At 41.7% G+C, this 22,698-nt stretch overlaps 1 protein-coding gene across 5 annotated transcripts in view; it reads left to right on the forward strand.

Moving 5' to 3' along the window:
* USP34 (ubiquitin specific peptidase 34) overlaps positions 1-22,698 on the forward strand; it is a 264,685-nt gene that overhangs the window by 150,069 nt on the left and 91,918 nt on the right. For 4 of the 5 annotated variants that reach the window (XM_054021746.1, XM_054021750.1, XM_054021749.1 and 1 more), the window contains 7 exons: positions 396-436; positions 1,411-1,535; positions 2,257-2,409; positions 2,603-2,707; positions 8,176-8,231; positions 8,322-8,442; positions 16,543-16,726. In XM_054021746.1, the coding sequence (XP_053877721.1) occupies positions 396-436; positions 1,411-1,535; positions 2,257-2,409; positions 2,603-2,707; positions 8,176-8,231; positions 8,322-8,442; positions 16,543-16,726 (785 nt within the window). The remainder of the gene's footprint in view (positions 1-395; positions 437-1,410; positions 1,536-2,256; positions 2,410-2,602; positions 2,708-8,175; positions 8,232-8,321; positions 8,443-16,542; positions 16,727-22,698) is intronic. The other variant, XM_054021747.1, reaches the window with a different exon arrangement.

A 22,698-nucleotide genomic window follows, 5' to 3' on the forward strand; every position in this document is an offset into this window, starting at 1 on the left:
GCCTATTTTAGATGTACCTTCTGTATTTGTTGTATAAGGTTGTATCAACAAACTTACAGTTGTTGGTGATATGTGGTAGCGCCAGAAAGGAAAGCACCTTTACTTTTTGATTCCAGCTCGAGTTTTCAGGCTCAATAGTTAGAAAAACTGTCTTATTTATAAACTGAAATGAATTTATGTGGAAGCTATTGAGTGACAATAAACATGGAATCCTATAATGCCATTATAGTCACATTTGAGAGTAAAATTACTTTTAATATTATATTTTATGAGAGGAAGAATATATTTTAAGTGAATATGAGAAAAGTACATTTTCAGTTCTTACATTTCCAGGTATAATATATTTATTTTGTTCTGTAGTAACATTTAATTGATTTGATTTTCTTCCTGCACAGGGTGTTGAAAGCTCAGTCTGATCACAGATCAAGACATGAAGGTTAGTGCTGTAGAAAATAGTTAATTTTTATTAATGGATGATAGCGAAAATATCATACAACTATTACAGACCATGGGTTTGATTCATCCCAACTAATGCAGTGATGTGTTCCCATGTGTCAGTGGAGCCTGCTGTGCCCTAGGTGGGGATTCCCATCCCCAGAGGAAGCCAGATAGTATTTGCACCACGAATCTCCCCTGGAGATTCTTTTAGATATGTACAAAGCTTCAACCCGAGGCTCAGTTTACAGAAGGGTCCTGCTTGAGAAAGCTGCTTGGGGGATTTGTTGCCTTCCAAATAGGTTCACATTAAGACTGTAAATGTGACATGAATATTCACCTGTATTTTGACTGGCAGCAGTCTTTGACTCCGCCAGCAATCCCCCCTCAACTCCCTGAGATTATTCCTGTGAGAATTCTGTGTATAGGAGCCATTGTCAAGTTACAGCTTGTATGTTCACAAATACACAGGCATCTCCCCTTAGCCTTATGCCCTATTCTGGAGTGCTCTTCTGTATCCTGTCACCGAGGGCCCGAGAGTGGTGTATCTGTAGATTTTGGAGCCAGAATTCTGACACCCTGTGTGTATCACCTGCCAGAAATTGGCCCTTAGCTGGTGGGAAGAGAGGAGTAGGAAGAGCTGAGCTGGTTCAGGGAGTGCCATAATTTAGTGCTGTATCAGCAAATTACCTCCCACCTCTTGAGCAGTGGGGAAGCAGGGAAGGAATTGTGTCTCAGAGTGGTGTCTCATTAGTGTAGTGTAATTAAGAAAGAGAATCAACATTTAGTAACCAAATGGATGTATTACTTCAGCTTTGGTGGCATCCTAAATGCCAAAATGAGGGTCCTTTGTCACTCATTATCACAAGTGAGAGAAATATGTTATATGCTTTTGTCCTTTGTGACTTTTCAACCCAAAAAGCTTTTTAATGTAGCAATTACATGGTGACTTTATTCCACCTCTTATCCCTTTAGTTACTCATTATTCAATGTGGCTCTTGGTGAGTTGGGCCCACTGCTGTTCTTTGGTGAAATCCAGCCTGGCAGATAGTGATCATTTACAAGATTGGCTAAAGAAACTTACCCTTCTTATTCCAGAGGTAAGATAATGGAGAGATCATTGCATATTAGTTAATAATTAATTTGGACCAAATCCAGCCCTAGTGTCATCTGATGTTACTCCATCAGAATTCAGAGGATTGTATCGCCTACTAATGCCATTACTTAAAAAAGACTGTTTAACTTTTCTTTCTTTAGTCAAAATATAGCAAGTGCTAATTGCAACATGTACAGTTAAAGGTGTATAGTTAATCAATTCCCATTATAAACTCCTGCTCTTCGTCAAGTTCTTGCACATGTCCGTTCCAAAGTACGTGTGTACGCACCCCAGCACAGCTGCCGGAATTTTTTCCCTTTGTGTGGTATCTGTTGGGTTGGCTCCAGCACCCTGTGGTGTCGCATTCTCATAGCATTGTTATAAAGGGCCCTGCCAACCCTGCTCCCCTTCAGTTCCTTTTTACCGCCTGTGATGGTTGCTGGGACCCCCTCATTGTTTGGCAATCCTTCTCTTCGTGTTTTTTTCTGACAATTTTAGTGTAAATAGTTCTTGTAGTTTTAGTAGTAAGTTCGTCGTTTTTAGATAGTTTGGACGCCTCTGCACTTTATAAAAGATACTTCTATAGAAATATACTCTGCCTAAGTTGTTTAATAGTATTTGGAGAACTGTTATGTATATACATATATTAGGCAAAAGTGAAAAAGGAAATCGCATATGCAGTGTTATTTTAACAATTTGATTTTATTTGAAATATTTTCTTGAAGACTGCAGTTCGCCATGAGTCCTGTAATGGTCTGTACAAATTATCTCTCTGTGGTTTGGATGGGGGAGACTCAATTAATCGATCCTTTCTGCTACTGGCCTCATCAACATTATTAAAATTTCTTCCTGATGCTCAGGCATTGAAACCTATCCGGGTAAGAATTTAACTATTCATTCCAGCTTTATGTTAAATATGAATTTGCATCTGCTTTCCATCATTCTCATTTAAGTCAGAAATAGTAAGTCCTATAGCAGTTAATAGATTTATCATCTTGTTTTATCAGAGTTTAAGTTAAGCAAGTTTTTTGTCAGTTATATTTGTGAATAAAAAGGCATTTTTTTTCACAGATAGAGGATTATGAAGAGGAACCAGTGTTACGATCTGGTTGTAAGGAATATTTTTGGTTGCTATGCAAACTGATTGATAACATACATGTAAAAGATGCCAGTCAGGTAGGTACAGTTAATTTACATTCATTAAAATGGGTCGTTTTCTTTTGCTTTTGTGAGATTGATTATTATGAGTATTTTAAGTTCAAACCAAGTCATTGTAACTCCAAATGCAGTAATTGAATATTATGTGATAACTTGCATTTGATGAAATTTTTACTCCTGAATTAAACTCAAAATTGTGCTATTTTAAATAAATGTATAACATTACAGCCAACTATAGATATTTATTTAAAAGTTATGTAGAGCAGCTACAATATATTTCCATCAAATAACTTTGTCTAGTGTTTCTTACATAAATAAAAAGACAAAACCCCAAACTCCCTCATGAATACTGACATTTATACAGCAAGACCAATTTGTGTACATAGAGATCTTTTAGGAGAACTTGCATACTCACAGAGAGCATCTTAGTTAGTTGGGTTGCTAGTTTGCTGAGGCTTTTTGCAGGTCGCCCATGCAGGGAACTCCTTACTCCCTTTCAGCACATGACTAAGTGAGAGCAAGCAATTTGAAAACTTCCCTTAAAATTGGTCTTTTCTAATCTATGATCCTTTGCTCATAATTTTTACATAATATAGCTTATATTGTCGTTTCTGGGGATCGAAAAAATAAATATCACTATAAAAATATAAGAATGTTGGTACATGCGCATTTATTGAAAAATGACATTTAGATGGCTGTAAATTGCAAATTCTTCAAGTAGTTTCCTTGTGGGTGCCCTACTTCAGGTATGTGTGTGCCCTGCACCTCTGGTTGTAGGTTTTTGGTATCAGTGCCTGTTTGGCCTGCACACCACAAGGGAGGGAGAGCGAGCGCATATGTGGGCCGAATGACACTGCTACCTAAAATCTCTGATTAGAGGCACAGAGGCCTACACTGGAGCAAGACTTCCGCTTCAGGTCTGTTCAGTTTACTCCAGGAGACATTCTCCTCTGCAGATGCAAAAAGGCAGGGTACCAGACCTCTTCCTGTTAACACTTGGGATGACCAGTGATCTATACCTTGCGCTATGACTTATGATTAAGGCTAAGATTTTGTCATGGATATTTTTATTGAAAGTCACGGAAAGGTCACAGGCAAAAAAGAAAAATTAACGGAAGCCGTGACCTGTCAGTGACTTTTACTAAACATATCAGGGACAAAATGAGGCTCAGTGGGTCCCCATATGCCTGAAGTGGGGCAGCTGCGCAGGGTCGAGGAGCCGCCTGCAGCTGTCCATGGGGGCTGGGAGCTGTGGGATACTCCTGGCTCCTGTGTCAGCCAGGAGCTGCGGGGTACCCTCACTGCCCGCAGCTCAGGGGGCTTGCGGTGGCGGGGCATTCGGGGGTTCTCCCACCGCTCACAGGGGCTGGAAGCTGCGGGGTACCCCTGCCGCCTGCAGCTCCTGAGGCCCGCTAGGACCGGGAGCTTGGAGGTTCCCCTGGCACCACTGCCTGGGATCTCGGGGATTCCTCCATTCTGCCGCCCCTGGCGGCCGGCCTCTCAGGGGTTCCGCCGGTGGCCGGGATCTTGGGGGTTCCCCCACCGCTGCAAACGAGCTCAGGGGTTCTCCGCCATCCGTGGGAGCCGGGAGCTGTGGGGTACCCCACGGCCCACACTGGCCGGGAGATGTGGGGACCGCTAGAGGCGGTGGGGATACCTTGCAGCTCCCGGCCCCTGCCAGTGGCGGGGGACCCTGCAGCTCCCGACCGCTGAAGTCATGGAGGTCACTGGAAGTCATGAATTCCATGACTTCCACAACCTCAGTGATTAAATCATAGCCTTAATTATGATCCTGCTCATTGGCCTTATTGGGACCTCTGGGCAATGTACTGCCAGCAATTTAGAGGGGCCCTGATTCAGTCTCATAAGGAACATAGAAGACCTCATTCTCTGGTACTGTCCATCTCTCCCTCCACTCTGAATCAGCAGAGGACATATTTGAGGATCAAGAGGCAAGGACAGAAAAGGAAGTGACTGCATTTACAAATATTGCTTCCTCATCATTATGTGATGAGGCTTCACATTATGATGATCCTCATCATCGAGGTAGTAATGCCACCACTGATGACTTTTGGCAATTCAAGGACCTAATGAAGCTTGTCACTCAATAGAGTTTCTTGGCTGTATGGAAGCAAGCATGGGAGGCTATGACATCAGACAAATGGGTATTGGAGGCCATTACTTTGGGTTATACTATCTAGTTTACCTGCATCCTGCCCTTCTACTTCCCTTCTCCATTCCTCTCCAGGAACCCCTCTCAATCAATTGCTGAGACAGGAGATGACAGTGCTCCTAAGTCTAGGGACCGTAAAACCAGTTCCAACTCAACACAGAGGCAAAGAGTTCTATTCAAAATATTTTTTGATACCGAAGAAAAATGGTGTTGGAGGTCTTTACTAGATTTCAGACAACTGAACAAGTATGTCAGACATCTGAAAATCAGGACATTGTCCAACTATACCAAAAGAAGGGCAGGAGACACTTGATATGGTTTTAATCAGGCTGCGACTTTATTATTAGGTGTCCGGGACTACCCGACAGATAAAAGTGTACAGGGCAGATATCGCCATTTTCATTCAATATCTACCCTTCTGACAGCCGCCTCCTTTTTCCATCCAAGTCCTGGAGCCAACCCATTGCTGGTACCTTACCACCCACCCCCGAACAAGGGTTAAGGTAGAGTACAAGAAGAGGGGGTTAGCTCTCTGCCTTAACAGTCATAGAAGCCCCAACCTCCCCCCCCCTTCACTCCTTTAACAAGCATCTCCTTTTTAAGTCCTTTACCGAGTCATTTATCCAGTCCCTGTATATTTTCTCTATAGAGTACCTGCACTGGACATCTGCCCCAGACTTACATAATGAGTTGCAACATCATAGCCTAACTCCCCTCCCTTTCCACCTAAGCCAAATCTGGTGGTGAGGAAAAAATTCCTTCCCAGCTTCCCTATAAAGGAATGGCTGGCACAAAGTCCACAGCAGGTCCTGACTAAAACTTGTATTTTTGCCACATTAAGGGAAAGGAGGGTGGGTACAGCTCTGCCTGGTCTGGGAAAAAGAGGCTTTTTTCCTATTTTGAACTTCCCAGCCTCCGGTCACTGGAGATGAGTCAGCATTGCCACACTGACCCACTCCCCCTTTTGCAGCAGCTTCTGAGCCTCGCTCCCCCACTCCTGGCCATAAAGTGCTATTCCTCTCCCCCCGGCAAGCTGGACAACTGCTCCCTCCTCCCCTCCGTGCATAATGGTGCAGTGCAGTCAAATTAGCTATAATTTCCTCCCTAGAGTCCAGGGACTGGTTTGCAACTCTTGACCTCAAACATGCCTACTTCCCCATTGCAATTCATCCATTTCACATTTGATCACAATCACTACCAGTACTGGGTCCTACTGTTCAGCTTTCCTTCCGCCCCACGGGTTTTTCTCAAGAATCATGGTGGTCATAGCTGCCCACCACCAACATCCTGGAAAACAGTGTTTCCCTACCTTGATGAATGGCTCCTCAAATGCTGATATCATCAGGAAGTGCAGTCAGCAGTTCAACAACAACTTCACTGTTCCACAGTTTAGGTCTACAAATAAATGAGAAATCAACCTTGACCCCTATCCTTTTTATAGGAGCATTTTTGGATTTGGTGATGGGCAGGGCTTATCTCCCTCCTGACAGGTTCCTCACTCTGAAAAACCTTATCCAAAGGACTCAGCTCAGTTCACAAATTCCAGTAGGGACATGTCTGCAACTGCTAGTGCTTATGGCAGTTTGTGTTTTTTGTAACACAAAACTCCAGGTTACATCTTTGCTGTCTTCAGCGGTGGCTCAGGACAGTTTGTGTACCCAACAAACACAGTCTGAACAAGGAGGTACCTGTACCCAGCTGGGTCCTTCAGCCACTCATCTGGTGGAAGAATCCTTCTTAAAGGTTTGTGCAGAAATCCCATTTATGCAGAGTCCCCCCATGGTCATGATAACATTGTACATTTCCCTCTTGGGATGGAGAGCACATGTGGGTCCTCACACAGCCCAAGGCAAATGGTCACAAGAACAAGGCTTGCACATCAGTCTGCTAGAGTTAAGAGTGGTCAGAAAAGCTTGGTGCTACGTTCTTCCCGTAATCAAAAACAAGTCACTCATTTCAGCTTCTTACCTTCCGATATACAAAACATCTTGGCAGATGACCAGCAGACATTTCCCCCTAAATTATAAATGGGAGTTGGACTTTTGAGCCCTCAACAAAATATTCCTAGCATGGAGATTTCCAGAGGTTCATTTTTTTGCCACGGGAGCCAACATGAAGTGCAGGAAATTCTGCAGAGGAGAACTTCCAGAGGAGGACTCAATTCCCAATCTCTAGGAGATGCCATTCTTATTACATGGACAAGGGATCTTTTTTATGCATATCCACTACTCCATTGTTTTTAAAGGATCTCAACAAGATCAATCAGGACCAGGCCAGTTTAACTTTGATTGCACCAACTTAGCCAAGACAAGTTTGGTTTCCTTATCTCATCACAATCACTTCTTGCCTTCTATGGCAGCTCCCAATCAATTCTCAACTGTTGTCTCAGGATCCATTTCAGATGCTTCACCATGACCTGAATGTTCTGCAGTTCCACGCCTGGTCCCTCAGTGGTTCTCAGGACAGGAGGAGTCATGTTCACTAGCAGTACAAAATGTGCTTTTAAATAGCAGGAAGGAATCTACAGGAGGCTTGTAACCTCCAAAAATGGAGGTTACACACACAGATTTTCTAAATGGATCTCTGGGTGCGTTATTGCCTCCTGTGTTTTCACTGATACTCAGCCTCCCCTACTAGTAACTGTGCATTCTACTAGATCATAGTCTGTCTGTAGCCCTACTCAAAGATGTTGCAGTTGTTGAAATGTCCGAAGTTGCAACGTGGAGCTCAGTGTATTTTTTTCCCCAGCCATTATGCGTCGGTTCACGCTGCTAGATTGGATGCTGCAGTAGGCATCGCAGTTCTTTGTTCAGTGCTGGACTCTGTTCTGAACCTGCCACCTCCTTAGGTGGGTTACTGCTGTGGAGTCACCTGAAGTGGAGCATCCCCAGGGACACTACTCTAAGAAGGAGAGGTTACTTATCTTGTGCAGTAACTGGAGTTCTTCAAAATGTGTGTCCCTGTGGGTGCTCCACTACCCACCCTCCTTCCCCTCTACTTTGGAGTTTTCTCTGTGGGACTTTGTGGTTTAGAAGAACTGAGAGCAGTTCACCTGCACAGCATTATATAGCCTTGGTATGGGGCACGAGGATGTGTAGGGTACATGCATGAGTTGAACAGGCTTTGCTACCAAAAATCTTCAATCGGAAGTGCAGAGTGCATGCTCACCTAAAGTGGAGCACCCACAGCAACACACATCTCAAGTAAATCAAAGCTTAGCTGCAAACTAAGGTTATTTAATTTGGTTTGTGAATCAACCAAGAGTGTATAAAATGTATGATTATTTTGTATTGGTATTCCATTTTCAATTCAGACAACACTGCTTGATTTAGATGCCCTAGCAAGACACCTTGCTGACTGCATTCGAAGGTAAGATTTGGTGATGTTAATTTTATTTTAAAGTTTGTATTTTATGTATTCTTAATGGGACATATAGAGCTTAATTTTTTTTTTGTATAGCAGAGAAATCCTTGATCATCAAGATGGTAACATAGAAGATGATGGTCTTACAGGGCTCCTGCGGCTTGCAACGAGTGTTATTAAACACAAACCACCTTTTAAATTTTCCCGGGAAGGACAGGTAAGAATAAAGTACTTGGAAAATGCCAAATAGCTAACGTTACCTCCTGTTACTAGAAACTGCTTCATTTTAAGTTTTGTTTTACTCTCTTGAGTGTAGGGGTTGCATAAATACTGTTCCTTTGTCATATGATGATTGACAGAAACACATTTTCCTAATTGGATTATTTTATTTTAAAAAACAGCAATACAATGTGTATTTTACACACACACACACACACACACACACACACACACACACACACACACACACACACACACACACACACACACACACACACACACACACACACACACACACACACACACACACACACCTCTCTTTCTAGCCATTTTTAACCTCAGAACAAAATTCTTGTCTCTTGCAGATCCTTTATGTATGTATTTATTTATATCTTTGATTATCTCAAAGCATTTTCAGAGCTGCTCAGCTTTTTCCAAGTTCTTACAAAATATTTGATACCTGTTTTTCCTTGGCCAAATACTGGGGCATCCCATGCACCTGTAGAAGATCCTAAAGTAGCTTTAAAGTCATTTGCACACATGGACAGGAGCAGACACCTGTCACAAGAATCCTGTACCATTCTTTCCATCCCTACACGTTGTGGAGAACTGCTGATGAGATGTCATTATGAACAGGCCAGGAATAATACCAGGGAATCTATGCGCTGCACAGATGCAGTGGGCCCAACTCTTACATGGGCTGAGGAAGCAGTGGGCTTGCATTTGTGATCCTTCCCTGTGGCCATGACCAGCTTGCATAGCAGCTTGGCTTGTTGGGACTGAGAATTCCATTCCTAAAATAAAAAAGCAAAGCTCGTGCGCACAACTTTTGCTCTACTCTTCAGTGATTTGTTCAAACTTTTGGTCTGGCTATGGAAGCGATGTACAGAGTCACATATGAAACATGAGACCTGCAAATCTAAAGCTCATTGAAATCAATGAGAGTCTTTCCATTGAGTTCACTAGGCTTTTGATCAAGTCCATGATGAGGTTTCAGTCAATAATTAGACCCATATATGTGACTGCATTTAATCCTATTTGGCTAGCTCAAAGTCCCCTTTTCTAATTTACAAACATAAAATGCCTCCTGGTAATTTTATTATCTGAATGTATAATAATCTCTTTCTAACTTGGGCATTCACTAATGTAGTGTACTAGTTTTCAGTAATAACAGTATTTCTACTTATTAATGTAATCTCATACGTGTGATACTTGTGTTATAAATGAGTTATAAGATAGATCTGTCCCATCAGGATTGTACAGTCTAAATAGACAGCAGATAGTTGAAGGATGGGAGGATAGCATAGGTAAAAAAACAAGTAACTAAGGAGTTGAATTTAGTACTTCTCATTAGAACAAATTTTGTTATAATGAATTTATGTGGTTTTTGGTTTTTTTGTGGTTCATTTTGCTAACAATACTTTGAGAAGACTACAGTTTATAGGCCTCTTGGGAAAAGTGTGATTTAAGGAGAGATCTGAAGGAAAAGAAGTTAAAAACCAGGTCAGGGTGGGAATTCAAGGCATAAAGTGCAGTTTGGAAGACAGTACAGAGAGAAGATGGGAAGGAGGAGGACACAGAAGGCACAGTTCTGCAGGTTGGGTAAAACAAAGGAGTGAGGAGAGGACTAAAAGAAAACAAGGAGAGAGCAGTAAAATTGTGCAGAGCCTTGAAGCTAAAGAGAAGGACCTTAGCTATATGTAGGTTGAGGGGAAGCCAATAATGGGATTTGAAGAAGAGCTGAATGTGGTCAGAGCAGCAGCCACAACAGATGATTTTTAAAGCAGAATTTTGTTTTTGCTTAAAGACCAGGGTCCCAACAGATTATTTGAAAATAAGTCTTGACCCAATATAATTTAAAAAAAAACTATTTAAAATGTTATAATTTACTATTTGATTTGCCTATTATAAAATAGCCTGTGTCTATTTATTTCACTGTGTTGGTGTGAAACAAATGGACAGTTTCCCTTTTAAGTACCATGAAACAGAATGGAGCAGGATTGCTTGATCATAAACTTTTCTCCAGAGTGATACATTTGGACTCTCTCTCTCTTTGAAAAATATTGACAGCAGCTCAGTCTTGTCCAGTGGATTCTGAGATGTGGCCACTCCTTTTCCACTTCACTTCAGATTCTCTCTTTGTCCATGCAAACAAAGTGATGGTTTGGTGCTGCTACCTTATCTGTTATTACCAATCTTTTAAAAATCAAGTTCTGGGGCAGCAGCGAATGGTACTTTTGCTCCTTTGCCTTCCTTCTTCTAGGAGACTATGTTCATCATATCTATACTAGATGAGAAAGGTGTATTTTGAACACAATAGCGAACATTTTAAAAATGCATCTTTTATTCTAGTGAAGGTATGTCCATTTTTTGTCATTATTTCTTGAATAGGAGCACCTGCCAAGCTCCTCTCCTTCTCTTTTCCAGCATGGCAGAATCAATAAAATAGTGTGGGCAAAAGGCCAATAGTTGCAAGTTACAAAAGGGTAGACGTCCCACTACTACCTTGCCCTATAGACCCTTGTTACTCAGTGGGAAGTGGCTCAGATGCTGACAGCTCTCCATCTTTACACAGCAGCGAGACTCCTGCAGAAACTACTCTGCAATGGTAGAACTGTGGTCTTCAACATGTAGGATTCAGCAGCCAGGTCATCCTCACCTATCGAGAATTTTTGAAAAATCTCCACGAATTCCCACCCTTGGCCCCATCCCTCTCAAAAGAAAAAAAATTCCAATGTCTTCTTTCGTGTACTCAAGTGTGTGAGAGAGGTAGGCTTTCCTATTCAGACTACCTGAGCCTGATGGCTTGGCTATTGAGTGGCAAGGTGGTATATTCCTCTTGTAGCCTCCTGCAGAACTTACACCCTTTTTGCTTGTGCAAGAGTTTGGACAAACTCTCCTATTGGTGTCAGAATAATAGGATTTAACTCCAAGAAACCATGTATTCCAGTATTCTTACTAAAATGGATTTTTGAAGCATGAAAAGGTCCTGAATATCATTGGTTAAGTACATTGACCTATAGAAGATCTCACTCAGTGTACTTTTTAGAGATCAGGATGTGGCTATCTGACTAGAAGATTTCTGGGGAGAAATCTTTGTAATGTTGTTAGTGCTGTAGCAGGCGCCATACTTAGTGGAATAAGGCACTGACCAAAGCCTCCCGTATCTGGGGATTAGTTACTGTTACTACAGTCTATAGACTGTAGTAGTGGACATGTAACATCTGTGTGGGTGTCCTGTGCTTTATCAACAAATTAGAAGAAAATTAAATCCCTCACAAACCCTGAGAAGGTCTCTTTTGCAAGATCCATTTATTTAGCCCCACTCCACACCTAAAACTGAGGTCAACCTAGCTACGTCACTCAGGGCTGCGAAATATTTTCCGCCGTGAGCACTGTATTTAGGTCGACTTAATCCCTGGTGTAGACACGGCTAGGTGGACAGAAGGATTCTTCCATCGACCTAGCTACTGCCTCTTGGAGACGTGAATTACCTGCATTGACAGAAAAACCCCTTCCATTGATGTAGGAAGCATCTACGCCAGTGGGTCTCAACCTATTTACTATTGTGAGCCTCATATGCAGCTCTCTGTGTTATGTGAACCGCATCCACACAGTATATATACTGCCTGTATGGCCCTGAGGATGTCACATGGGCTGCAGCTGTGTACTGATTGGGTCATAGGTTGAGAACCACTGCTCTAGGTAGTGTGCTGGTGGTTGTGGATGGATTTGCAGCTGTGGGGTTCTTGAACTGCAGTGGGGTGATTCAAGGCATGCACATCCCTATTTTCACCTTAGCCCACCTCGCCACAGAGTACATCAACAGAAAGGGCTATTTTTCCTATGGTTATGCAACATTGGTGGCTCACTGGGGATGATTCACTGATATCAGTGTGGGCTAATCAGAGAAGGTGCACGATGCTCACATCTTTACAAACACAGGACTGTTCAAGAAGCTGAAAGCACGGAAGTTTTTTTCCCAATTGGGGATTATCATTGACTACATTGAAATGCCAGTAGTGGTCCTGGAGGATCCAGCCTACCCCATGTTCCCTGGGGCTCATGAAGCCATATATGGTAACCTTGACAGCTCCAAGGAAAGATTCAGCTATTGGCTCAAGAGGTGCAGAATGACAGTTGAGTGTGCTTTCAGTAGATTGAAGGGATGAGGTCAGTTTTTACTCACTAGGTCAGATCTCAGTGAAAAGAATATCCCAGTGGTTATAGCTGTCTGCTGTGTTCTGCATAATATCTGTGAGGCAAAGGGGGAAAAGTTACCACCGGGGTGGAGTGGTGTCTGCTGACTTTGAACAACCAGACAAAAGGGCTATTAGAAGAGTTCAGCGCAGAGCTGTGCGGATGAGGGAGGCCTCGAAAGACCACTTTAATGGTCAGCCACAGTAATGTGCTGGACATTGCTCTACCTGGCTTGGAAATTTGGGGGGAGGGTGTTAGGAATTGTGTAGTGCTTGGTGTACAATTCTGAATATCAGGTCTTTAAATGAACCTATCAATTCTATGGTGCTTACTGTATTTTTATAATTATTACACTGTCACTGAATCTATGTGTTCTGTGGTCCTGGTGTGGTTCTGTGTTTTGAGTAGCGCTAGGCGTTCTGCGTTTGATATTACGAAGTAACAAAGATGAATTTATTTCCAAAAAATAAAAATGGATTTTGTACCAAAGTGCAAAAATAATGTGCAATTAAAAACCAATACAGTGCAAACTTACAAAACTTAACAGAACAGCGCTTTAAAATTAGAATGGTGGAAAACATTTGTGTCCATTTTAGTCCATTTTAGCCAAACATACACCAACTGTTAGAGAGACAAAGTGAGTGAGATAATATCTTTTATTGAGCAAACTTCTGCTGGTGAGAGAGTCAAGCTTTTGAGCTTACACAAAGCTCCCTTCCCTTTTACTCATAAAAGTTTTAATTAAGATATGCTTATTGACACTTAAGCTTTGGAGCACTTCTGCACAACACTGCTCTCCAGCCGCAGCCATGGTGAAGATGCCCTACCTGGGTGAGGGCTGGGGGAAATAAGGGAACTGTTCAGTGTATAAAACAATAAAATTTTGGCATCTGTTTCCATAGATACAAGTACAGGGTAATGGCACTGATTACTGGCACTATTTTCTGCAGACAGTGGTGATTTTAATTGATATTTCACTCTTGAGGGTCACAGAGGCACAGAAAGCAGCTGGCATCCTGAGCTGCCCAGGCCCTTATGCTGCTAGTCTCTTTAGTGCAATGGTGCCTGCTGAAGTCATTATGAAGTGGCGTAGGAAAGTGTCCTACCTGAGAGGAAGGAATAAGGCAGCCATCCCTAGAAACCATCAAAAAAGGATTGCAGAGTTACCCCTATGAAAGTTTCATCAAGATCTCTCAGGAAGATGCAAGGAATATACTATGTACATAAGCAAACTACTGCACTTGGTCGCCTCCTTAACCCTACACGGAAACGAAAACCTAATAACAACTCTTGCTTTGTTTGTTGTACCTCTACCTCTTTTTGTAGAAGTAAAACAATTAACAATAGGTACCTGTGTCCTGATAGCCTGGTGTTGAGCTGGCTGCCGGCTTCACTTTTAAAAATTTTAAGGGAGAATGCATGCACACACAGAGACTTCTTTTCCTGGATTGGGTTTGTCCATGCTTGGCTGACTAGACTGTCATGGAGTCTCAAAAAGATCTGGGCTCATGGCATAGCTGGACGGGTCTCCATATTGCCGTACACTGAGGTATCCAGGGTCGTCTGCGGGGTACTGGTGGGATCTCTGATAAGTATGGCATGCAGCTCTCTGTACAAGTGGCAGTTTGTGCCTCGTCGCCAGGTGAACTGTTGGCCTCTGTGGCCATGTGTAGTATGCCTGCTGCAGTGCCTTCACTTTCACTTAGCAGTGCTCCTGATCCTGTCTTACCCCTTCACCTGCATCCCATGTGCAATCTTTCATAGATGTCCACGTTTCTAAGTCTGGTCCATAGCTGTGCCTGCACAGCCTCTTCTCTCCACAGGTGTGGTTGGGCAGTTGCAACACAGCAAGGAAGAGCACTAGGTGTGCTTGCTAAGCTGGGCATTTGGGAAAAGGCACTTCAAAAATACACAGGAGTTTTAAAGCGGCAGGGTGGCTTCAGGTCTCTGTGATGCCTGGGTGGTGGAGTTCACTGTTGTGACCAGAGTGGTCAGTGTTGGGCATTGTGGGACAACTGCTGGGGAACTGTTAGGGTCGACATATGTTGCAGTGTCTACGCTTGGTTGCATTGATCACAGTAGGCTGACCATGGCTCAAAGCCATTTGGAGAGATGATACTATTGCATTGCTTTAACTGGGCGTTTACATCTGCGGGAGACACATTTGAGTTATAGACATGCACAAACAGGTTGACACAAGGTGACTTACATTGACATAACTTTGTAGTGTAGACTAGGGCTCAATGTGTTTGTTTACTTCTCCTCTCTCCTTCCTAACTGTATATCTACACTAGATTTTTTTTTTTTTTTTTTACCTGAAGCTAATTAATTGCCAGGCAGGTAACACATTTGTAAAGGCTAGTGCAGACACTACCTAAATATTTATTCCTGGCTGCAAGCATTTGTGGTTTACAAAGTGTATTTTTAACACGTTAGCCAACTTTTCAACCTATCCTGTGATAAGCACACTCAGCCTGTCTCATACCAGCTTTCAGCCGTTTTAGCTCTACTCTCTCCCCCTTCCCGTTAATAAGCACTCTCAACCTGTTTCTTGCTATTTGCAAAAAAAAAGCCTCCACTCCTTCCTTGCTACTTAAACCTTCTGCACACAACCTTCCCTCCTACTTATTACTCCCTACTACATATTTAGAAAAGTGGTGTAATTTTTGGAAAAAATTGGTCATCTTATTAGGGCTTGTAATACGTCTTTTTTTTTTTTTTTTTTTTTTTTAATGTTGTTGAATTAATGTGACTAAAACAGGAGAGGGATAAGTTTAGGGACTCCCCACCCCCAATTTCTTGTCATATTTATCTGGTGTAGCAAATGTGGGTAACAAATTACAACTTGTGTATCTGTTGCCCAATATCAACATGACTTGGAACAGCCTTTGTTTGCTCTCTTTTTAGTCCATTTAACATGGATTCACTTTGTTCATGGAGCAATATTTAATATACAGCATTTGTCATTAAAATCATAATTTAAAAAAACGTGAATCGATAGCAATGGAACACTTAAAATCAATTTTAGTATGTGAACATTAAAACACAGACTGATAATACATGACTTTTATGGATAAATAGTAATGGGTGAAACTGACCTTTTCAAAGACACTTAAAAGGTGTACCTGGATAGTTTTGTCAGTGTAAACTAAAATACCCTGGGTGAAATCCTGACTCACTAAAGTCAATAGAAGTTTAGTCATTGACTTGTATTTTACCCAATCTTTTTATATCAGAAATTCTGTTGATCATCGCTTGTGTAGTATGTGTATTTCATGTGTAACATCAGTATTTCTTTCTTTCTTTATAGTTTAATAAATTTATAAAGAAAAAGAAAATAATTGTACAGAACTGTGAAGTGTATTAATTTCATAGTGTTATGATAACAGTTGTTTCTGGTATAATATACATGACCTATTATGTTAATATGATTTGTAGGAATAGTAATGTTTTAGATTGGCAATGTTACATAACATGAGTAATCTTTAAGTCTTACTTAAACCTGAATGTAACTCAATTATGGATGTTTGGTAGTCTTCATTAATTTTTTTCTGGTTTCTTATGCCAAATAGCAGTGCTGTGCTAGAGCTACAGATAATTTGTGTTAACTTTTTTTGGTGGACATATTTATCTTTCCATCATGGTAGTGTAACACATTTACAATGCTTCTCTTCAAATTACTTGAAGACTGCTTTTTGGTATGTTATATAATATACAGAGAATGGTGTAAAGGAGACACTGTCAAAGTCTGCAGTCCAAAATTTATCTATAGGACATTAAAATTGTTTTTATCTGATGGAGGAAGCCTCCTAGAAAGTTTGAAATGATATACAATTATATAACAGTGTTTTTAATATTTGTACAAACTGATATACCTACTGATTGAATTGTTTTACAGGAGTTTCTAAGAGACATCTTCAATCTTCTGTTTTTGCTGCCAAGTCTAAAAGATAAACAACAGCCAAAATGCAAGTCACATTCTTCAAGGGCTGCTGCTTACGACTTGTTGGTAGAAATGGTAAAGGGGTCTGTAGAAAACTACAGGCTGCTCCACAACTGGGTTATGGCACAACATATGCAGTGTAAGAATATTTATTCATGTTTAGTTTTTGTAAGTATTTTATGCAAGATAGATATTTTTCAGTATTAACATTTTGGGGTTGGACTTTTGTAAAAGTTTTTGGATGTATAAAGATTGCTTAAGAATGAGAAGAATGTGCCTTAAGTGCACACTCCCACTCTCATGCTGGGACAGCCTGGCACAGTGTCACAGTGGGGAATTACTTCCATCCCTGATGGATCCTTTTGGGAGCAGAGAACCTTCACTTAACTCTGATGCATTGCCCCATGAGGAGGGGAGTATAATCTTCAGTCCCCTATATACTATAGATACTGATACATTAAGGGATTCCCTCGGGGAGGTGCTCCAGGATAGGTACTCAACTGTCTCTCACAAGTGATCATAAGACTTCCTTCCTTCCTAGACCATATTGGAGTGACTTTACCTCTAAACAATCTAAGACCCAAATGATCGAGTTAAAAACAAGATGTATTAAGAATATATAGAGACAATCAGATTAAAACAAAAAAATATGCATAACATATCTAATCTTATAGTTGGCAAGAGTTAAGATAGGTAGGCACATCTTAGAAAAGTTATGGTAAAGAAAGGCCTTATCAGCACTACCATTTTTCTTAAACTTTTCCCCTATTGCACTACTACTTGTGCAGCTCTAGTTGTGATAGTAACGGAGGGAGTGCTAGTGTAGATGTACTTTGCCCACCAAGCAGCTGACTGGTTTGCACCAGTTGGGGCTTTAACAGCATGTACATAATTTTTTAAATAATGCTATCTTTGAAACAATTTACCCAATAATAAAATCTATTATCTCTCTCACCCCCCTCACTCCCCCATTTCCATTGGTTATTTAGAGCACCTGGTCCTGTTAGGAGACAAGCAGTAAATATACAGATTGTTTATGGAGTGAATTTAATAGCATATATATATGTCATTCTTTTCTGTTGGATATGGCCTCTGACTTTCCTCATCAAGCAGATGCTTGATGCAGTTTATTTTATTGTTCATAGGTGAAAGCTGCCCTGACTGAGGTGCAAGTGACCTCTGGTGGCTAATGGGGCAATCATCTTTTTGGCAGATGTAACATCTCTTCCCAATGCGCTCCTTGTGGATGATCAAAATGGCTTCCTCTGCCAGGTTCAGGCTTTGTGCCCCTGTTGCTTGCCTATTCCTTTTTAGGTTTTCTTCTCTGTTTTCACATGGCTGTTTTCATAGTGATTAGCTATCTTACCAGCTTGTGCAACATTTTGGGGTGTCAATATCCAATTATGCTCACAAATCTAAATAACAATGTTGATAAAATTATTTCATGCCTGTTAGTTCCAACTCTTTCTCTCTAATGAAAACCCTGTTCCTGTTTATCTATTTCTTTAGTTATTTTCCTTGTTTAATTTGCAAATTCATCATAATTCTCATCACTCTTTTGAGCTCCCCAAAATTTCTTTCTCTGAGCCTCGAAATGTCAGTTCAGGTTTCTCTGGCAGTCTTAATTTTTCCATAATTCACAATATCCAGGTTTACATTGTCAGTACCTTACAGTTCAGAAAGGAAGTTAGAAACCTCATGTTATCCATTGTTGACTTCCTATTATATGCCCCTTTCTTAAGGACTTCTGAAAAAAAACAAAAATGTCCGCATCTCTATATTTTAGGAATAGTTTGTAATCTATATTGGATATGGAACTGAATGTGTGGTTTCTGTCTCCGTTTTAACTGAACTGTTCAGACACTGGTTATCTAGATTCTTAGGCCAAAATTCTCAAAAAATAGAAGCCTAATGTTAATCTTCTCCTCCTCTCTCACCCCCACCCCTCCAATCCTGGCCTTGATGTCCATTTCACGCTGACATTTACTCTCACACTTAGCATGCCGCTTTTCCCTGTGCTGGTGGACCTTCTCTCTCTGCCAGTTTCTCTCCAGGTGCAGTCTTTTTTCTTGCTCCAGTTGATGTTTCTCCCACTTCAGGTTCCAATTATCCTAACCACTAATATTGTCCCTGGCATTTCCTCCATTAATTGTGGACACTGCATTCATTGTTGCTTTCCTCTAACATAGTCTTCTCTAGATTGTCTGTCTCCTGCTCAGGTCCCCCACATAGATCTGGTCCACTTGGCAAGCCCACATTTGCATTGCTGCCAGTCTTAGGAAAGTGGACTATCTAATGGTACCAACTGTGTTTGGTTAACCCCTTCTGAGGTACCACCATTCTCTGTTGCTTATCCCCTGCCCAACTTTCAGTGCCCATTTTCCTTATAATTCTGTTGATTCGTTGATACAATCCTGGTCTTGCTAAGCATCTTAAAATTGGAATTTATCTCTTTGCTTGGCTTTGAGCTGCTGTTCCTTTAAAAAAAAAAAAAATCTGATCATAAGTCTCCCTGTCTCTCTTCCTTAGAGTTTCTCCGCACCCCAAAAACCAAATCAAAACAAACCAATTTTTCCCATCTTTTTGGTTTTAGTTGTTTATTTTTTGAGGTTCACAGGGGGGATCCTATATCTTTACACCAAATGTAGCCTTTAGTCATCTAATCCTGCCACTGAATTTTCCCCTGTTCTTGTCTCTTTACCACATTTCCTTGTGTCCCCTACTGACTGAAGCTAATGGCAATTCCTAGGGGGTCGCCAAGTGCTCCTGGAATAGGTACTGTTTTCTCCCTGACTGCCTCTCATGTGAAGATGTAATGTTGTCTTCCCTTCAAGGATTTATTAAGAGTCTCTACAGAGAATCAGATTAAAACAAAAGAAACGGTGTAATAAAACTGGTGGTCTTACACTCAGCAAGTGTCAAACTGGGTAGGTGCAACTTGGCATAATTACAGTAATCTAAGGCCTAGCATTTTTCTTAAAATTTTCTACAATTATCGTTATCACTGGTGCAGCTCCACTGGTGGTAGTAACGGAGGAAGTACTACTGTAGAAATCCTTTAGCCACTCAACATCTGGTTGGACTGCACTATGTGGGGTTTTTTAGTGTATATGTCATTATCAAATCATATCATCTTTGAAATATTTTCCTGTTAATCTGTACCTCGTTTCCATTGGGTATTTAAAGCATCTAGTACTGTGAGGGAACAAAAAGGCGTGATGCACCATTGTGTGTGGAGTGAATTTGGTAGTGTATAGGTTAAACCCTATTTCTTTTACCTCACTAATTGTTAATATGGCAATATTACTGTGAGCGAATGTTCAGGAAAAGCAGAGCATAAGTGTTTGGTGGATATCCAGGAAATGCCACTGGATGACTTCAGCTCCAGTCTCAAGACCCAATGTTGGGGAGTAAGATCTCCTAGTTAAGAAGGGAGACCTGAGGCCACCTTGGGGAAAAAACTGCTTTTTCTTTCTGTAAAATGATATATGGGGGATCATGAGCAATATCTGTAATTTCCTCAGCTCTCCTACCTAAGGGATGGCCACTAGAAAGATCACTTTCTATAACTGAGAGAGAGAGAGACTGATGAGGATGAATTTATGGCATCTAGCACCAAGTTTAGGTTCCAAGAGCAAACAAGAGTCTTACCAGGCTCAGGTAAGAAACTGTTTTAAAAAACCCTGATGTGAAGTTGGATCCCACTGGGAGATCTCCTATGGAATCCCTGAAGCCCGGACACTAAGGAGCATGCAGAGAGCCCTTTGTCAGACCCATCCTGTAAGTAATGTAGAATGGAAGGGGTAGTGAATCTCAAAGCCAAGAGTTGATGATATCTGTACCAAAAGGAAAAAGATAGTAAGTGAAGAAAGACTCCTCTTTCAGCAAGGACTGATTAGACATTCCTGGCTTTGAGGTGAGAGAGCATCAATGAGGCAGTTCTTGAAATGGAGGGCGATGGGATCATGGTGGACGGTTGGCCCTGTTATAGGATATCTTATTTTTCTGGTTAGCAAACGCTGTCTCGGTACAGCTTAAGGAACTCTATGAAGAAGACTCATCTTGGCTACTTTGAGTCTAGGGGAATTGGATGGCACTGAGTCCTGCCTGCCTATTTTCTCCAGAACTACATTATGGGAAAAGATGAGAGTAAACTACCTATCCCTATCCAAAGCTCAAGAACCCTTCCTTCTCCCAGCAAGAAGTTAATCGAGGGAGGCTGGAAACAGAGAGCAGTTTTCCTAATAGAGGGACTATTTCCTTGGATAGATTTCCTTGCAGCTCAGCCTTGATCATTCAGATGGCCAGATTCTTGTAGGACTTTGAGGGATCCCAGTCTTTCTTTTCCCTGTGTAATAGGGACTCTCTTTGGAGGGGAATACTCAGAAGCCTTCCTTGATCATTCAGGGAGGCCACTTCAGCTATTCTGTCTAACCTGATTGAGACATGGCTGAAAGGAGGATCTCCAGGAACATGAGAACCAACCTGATGATCCTAAGTTCCAGGATGTTGAAGTGGGGTTTTCATTCCTGTGAAGACCACAATCCTTGGACCTACTGTGAAGAACCCTTATTTGTGGAAGCTGCACATCTCTGGTTAACTGAGGACTCCAATTGTCCTGTAGTGGGAATCTCTTCATGGTGAGAAAACTCTGCTTTCCTATCACCAAATAAGAGAACCTTTCATTGCTTGAAGGGAAGAAATTAGATGTTCCAAGTTTTCCTCTCTTGAGGAGTGAGGTTGGACGCTAACATATATTCAAGGAGACATTGAGAAGGGAACTTGGCCCATTCCATCAGGTCTTCACAGTATGATGGGCCTCCAGCCAGGCCATGTACGACTGGATAGCTGCTGACTCCCTGGACTCAAAAGGATGAATTGGGGCCTTGAGATGGAGGAGTTCAATCGGGGGGAGGGAATTACCTGTGCGTCTTCCGTATTAATTATGGCTCCTAAGAGGCAGCAGTTTCTGGGGAGGAGAGCCGTGTTTTCATTTTCCACCAGACCAAGGTAACTAAATGCTGTCAGGTCATGTGTACTGCTACTGAGGTTTTCTGGAACCTTGGGCCCAGATCCTAGTCCTGAGTGACAATCATGATGCTTTCTGAAGATTAGAGTTTTAAATTGGAAGTGCAAATGGCCTACAGCAGAACCTCTGATTGATCTGGAATATCAGGATCTGAGTTCTCAATTTCGGTGGGTGCCAGATAGTTATCTGAAATCTACAGCTGATAGCCTTGAGTGGAGAGAATCCATATTGTATTTGTGGTATTTGACAAAATAATTCATTTTAGATCTTGGATCTTCTCAGCTTCTGTGGCCTATGAAGTACCTAGAGTAAGACCCCTTTTTTACTTTTCTTGACTTTGGGATCTGGGCATGTGGCCTGGTAGGGATGATTAATAGTTTGCAGGACATTCTGCCTTGTCTTAGGCCCCTATGGGACGAGGTCGAAGGTTAGATGCCCCTAAATTGGCCCCTAAGCTGTTAAAATATTGAGCCGTGTCTTTGGCTGCATAAACAGAGATAAGCTCCCTTGCGAGTTTCCTGCATACCAAGGGGGGCAGCTTGGAGGAAACAACCTTTGTCTCCCTCTCAGTCAGCCACTTGATTAGTTCTCTAGAAGTACAAGAGGATTGTGATACTGATCTGAATGCTGCCTAGCTCAAATGATCATTTAATAGCCTTCCCCCGCCCCGGGGGGGTTGTGAAGGGACATGTTAATGTGTGGAAGCAGATCTGGGCACCTAGAATGATTAGCTGTGGTGTGAGACAACCAGACACTGCAGAAATCAGGGTTCATCTCATAGAACCTGAAGCAGTATTTGGGCAGCTTGGGAATAGAATCAGGAGAAGCACACTTTGTTTCTACCAGCTTCACAACAGCTTGTGGAAAGATTCAACTCTGTGGGGTTGACTTGGAGGAAAATAGGGAACCTTGCTATATCTTTTGAAGAGGGAGTTCCACCAGAGAGATTTCCAAGGTGTTTCTCATGTGGGACACCAAGTAACTCCATTTGCCTGAAGTGACCCTCTTGTAGTTATCTGGAGTGAAAGGGACCCTGTCACAGTGGATTGATCCTGCTGGTCTGATCCCAGCTCATGCTCTTT

Source organism: Malaclemys terrapin, chromosome 3, assembly GCF_027887155.1.
Source record: "Malaclemys terrapin pileata isolate rMalTer1 chromosome 3, rMalTer1.hap1, whole genome shotgun sequence".
In the NCBI taxonomy this organism is placed as follows: Eukaryota; Metazoa; Chordata; order Testudines; family Emydidae; genus Malaclemys; species Malaclemys terrapin.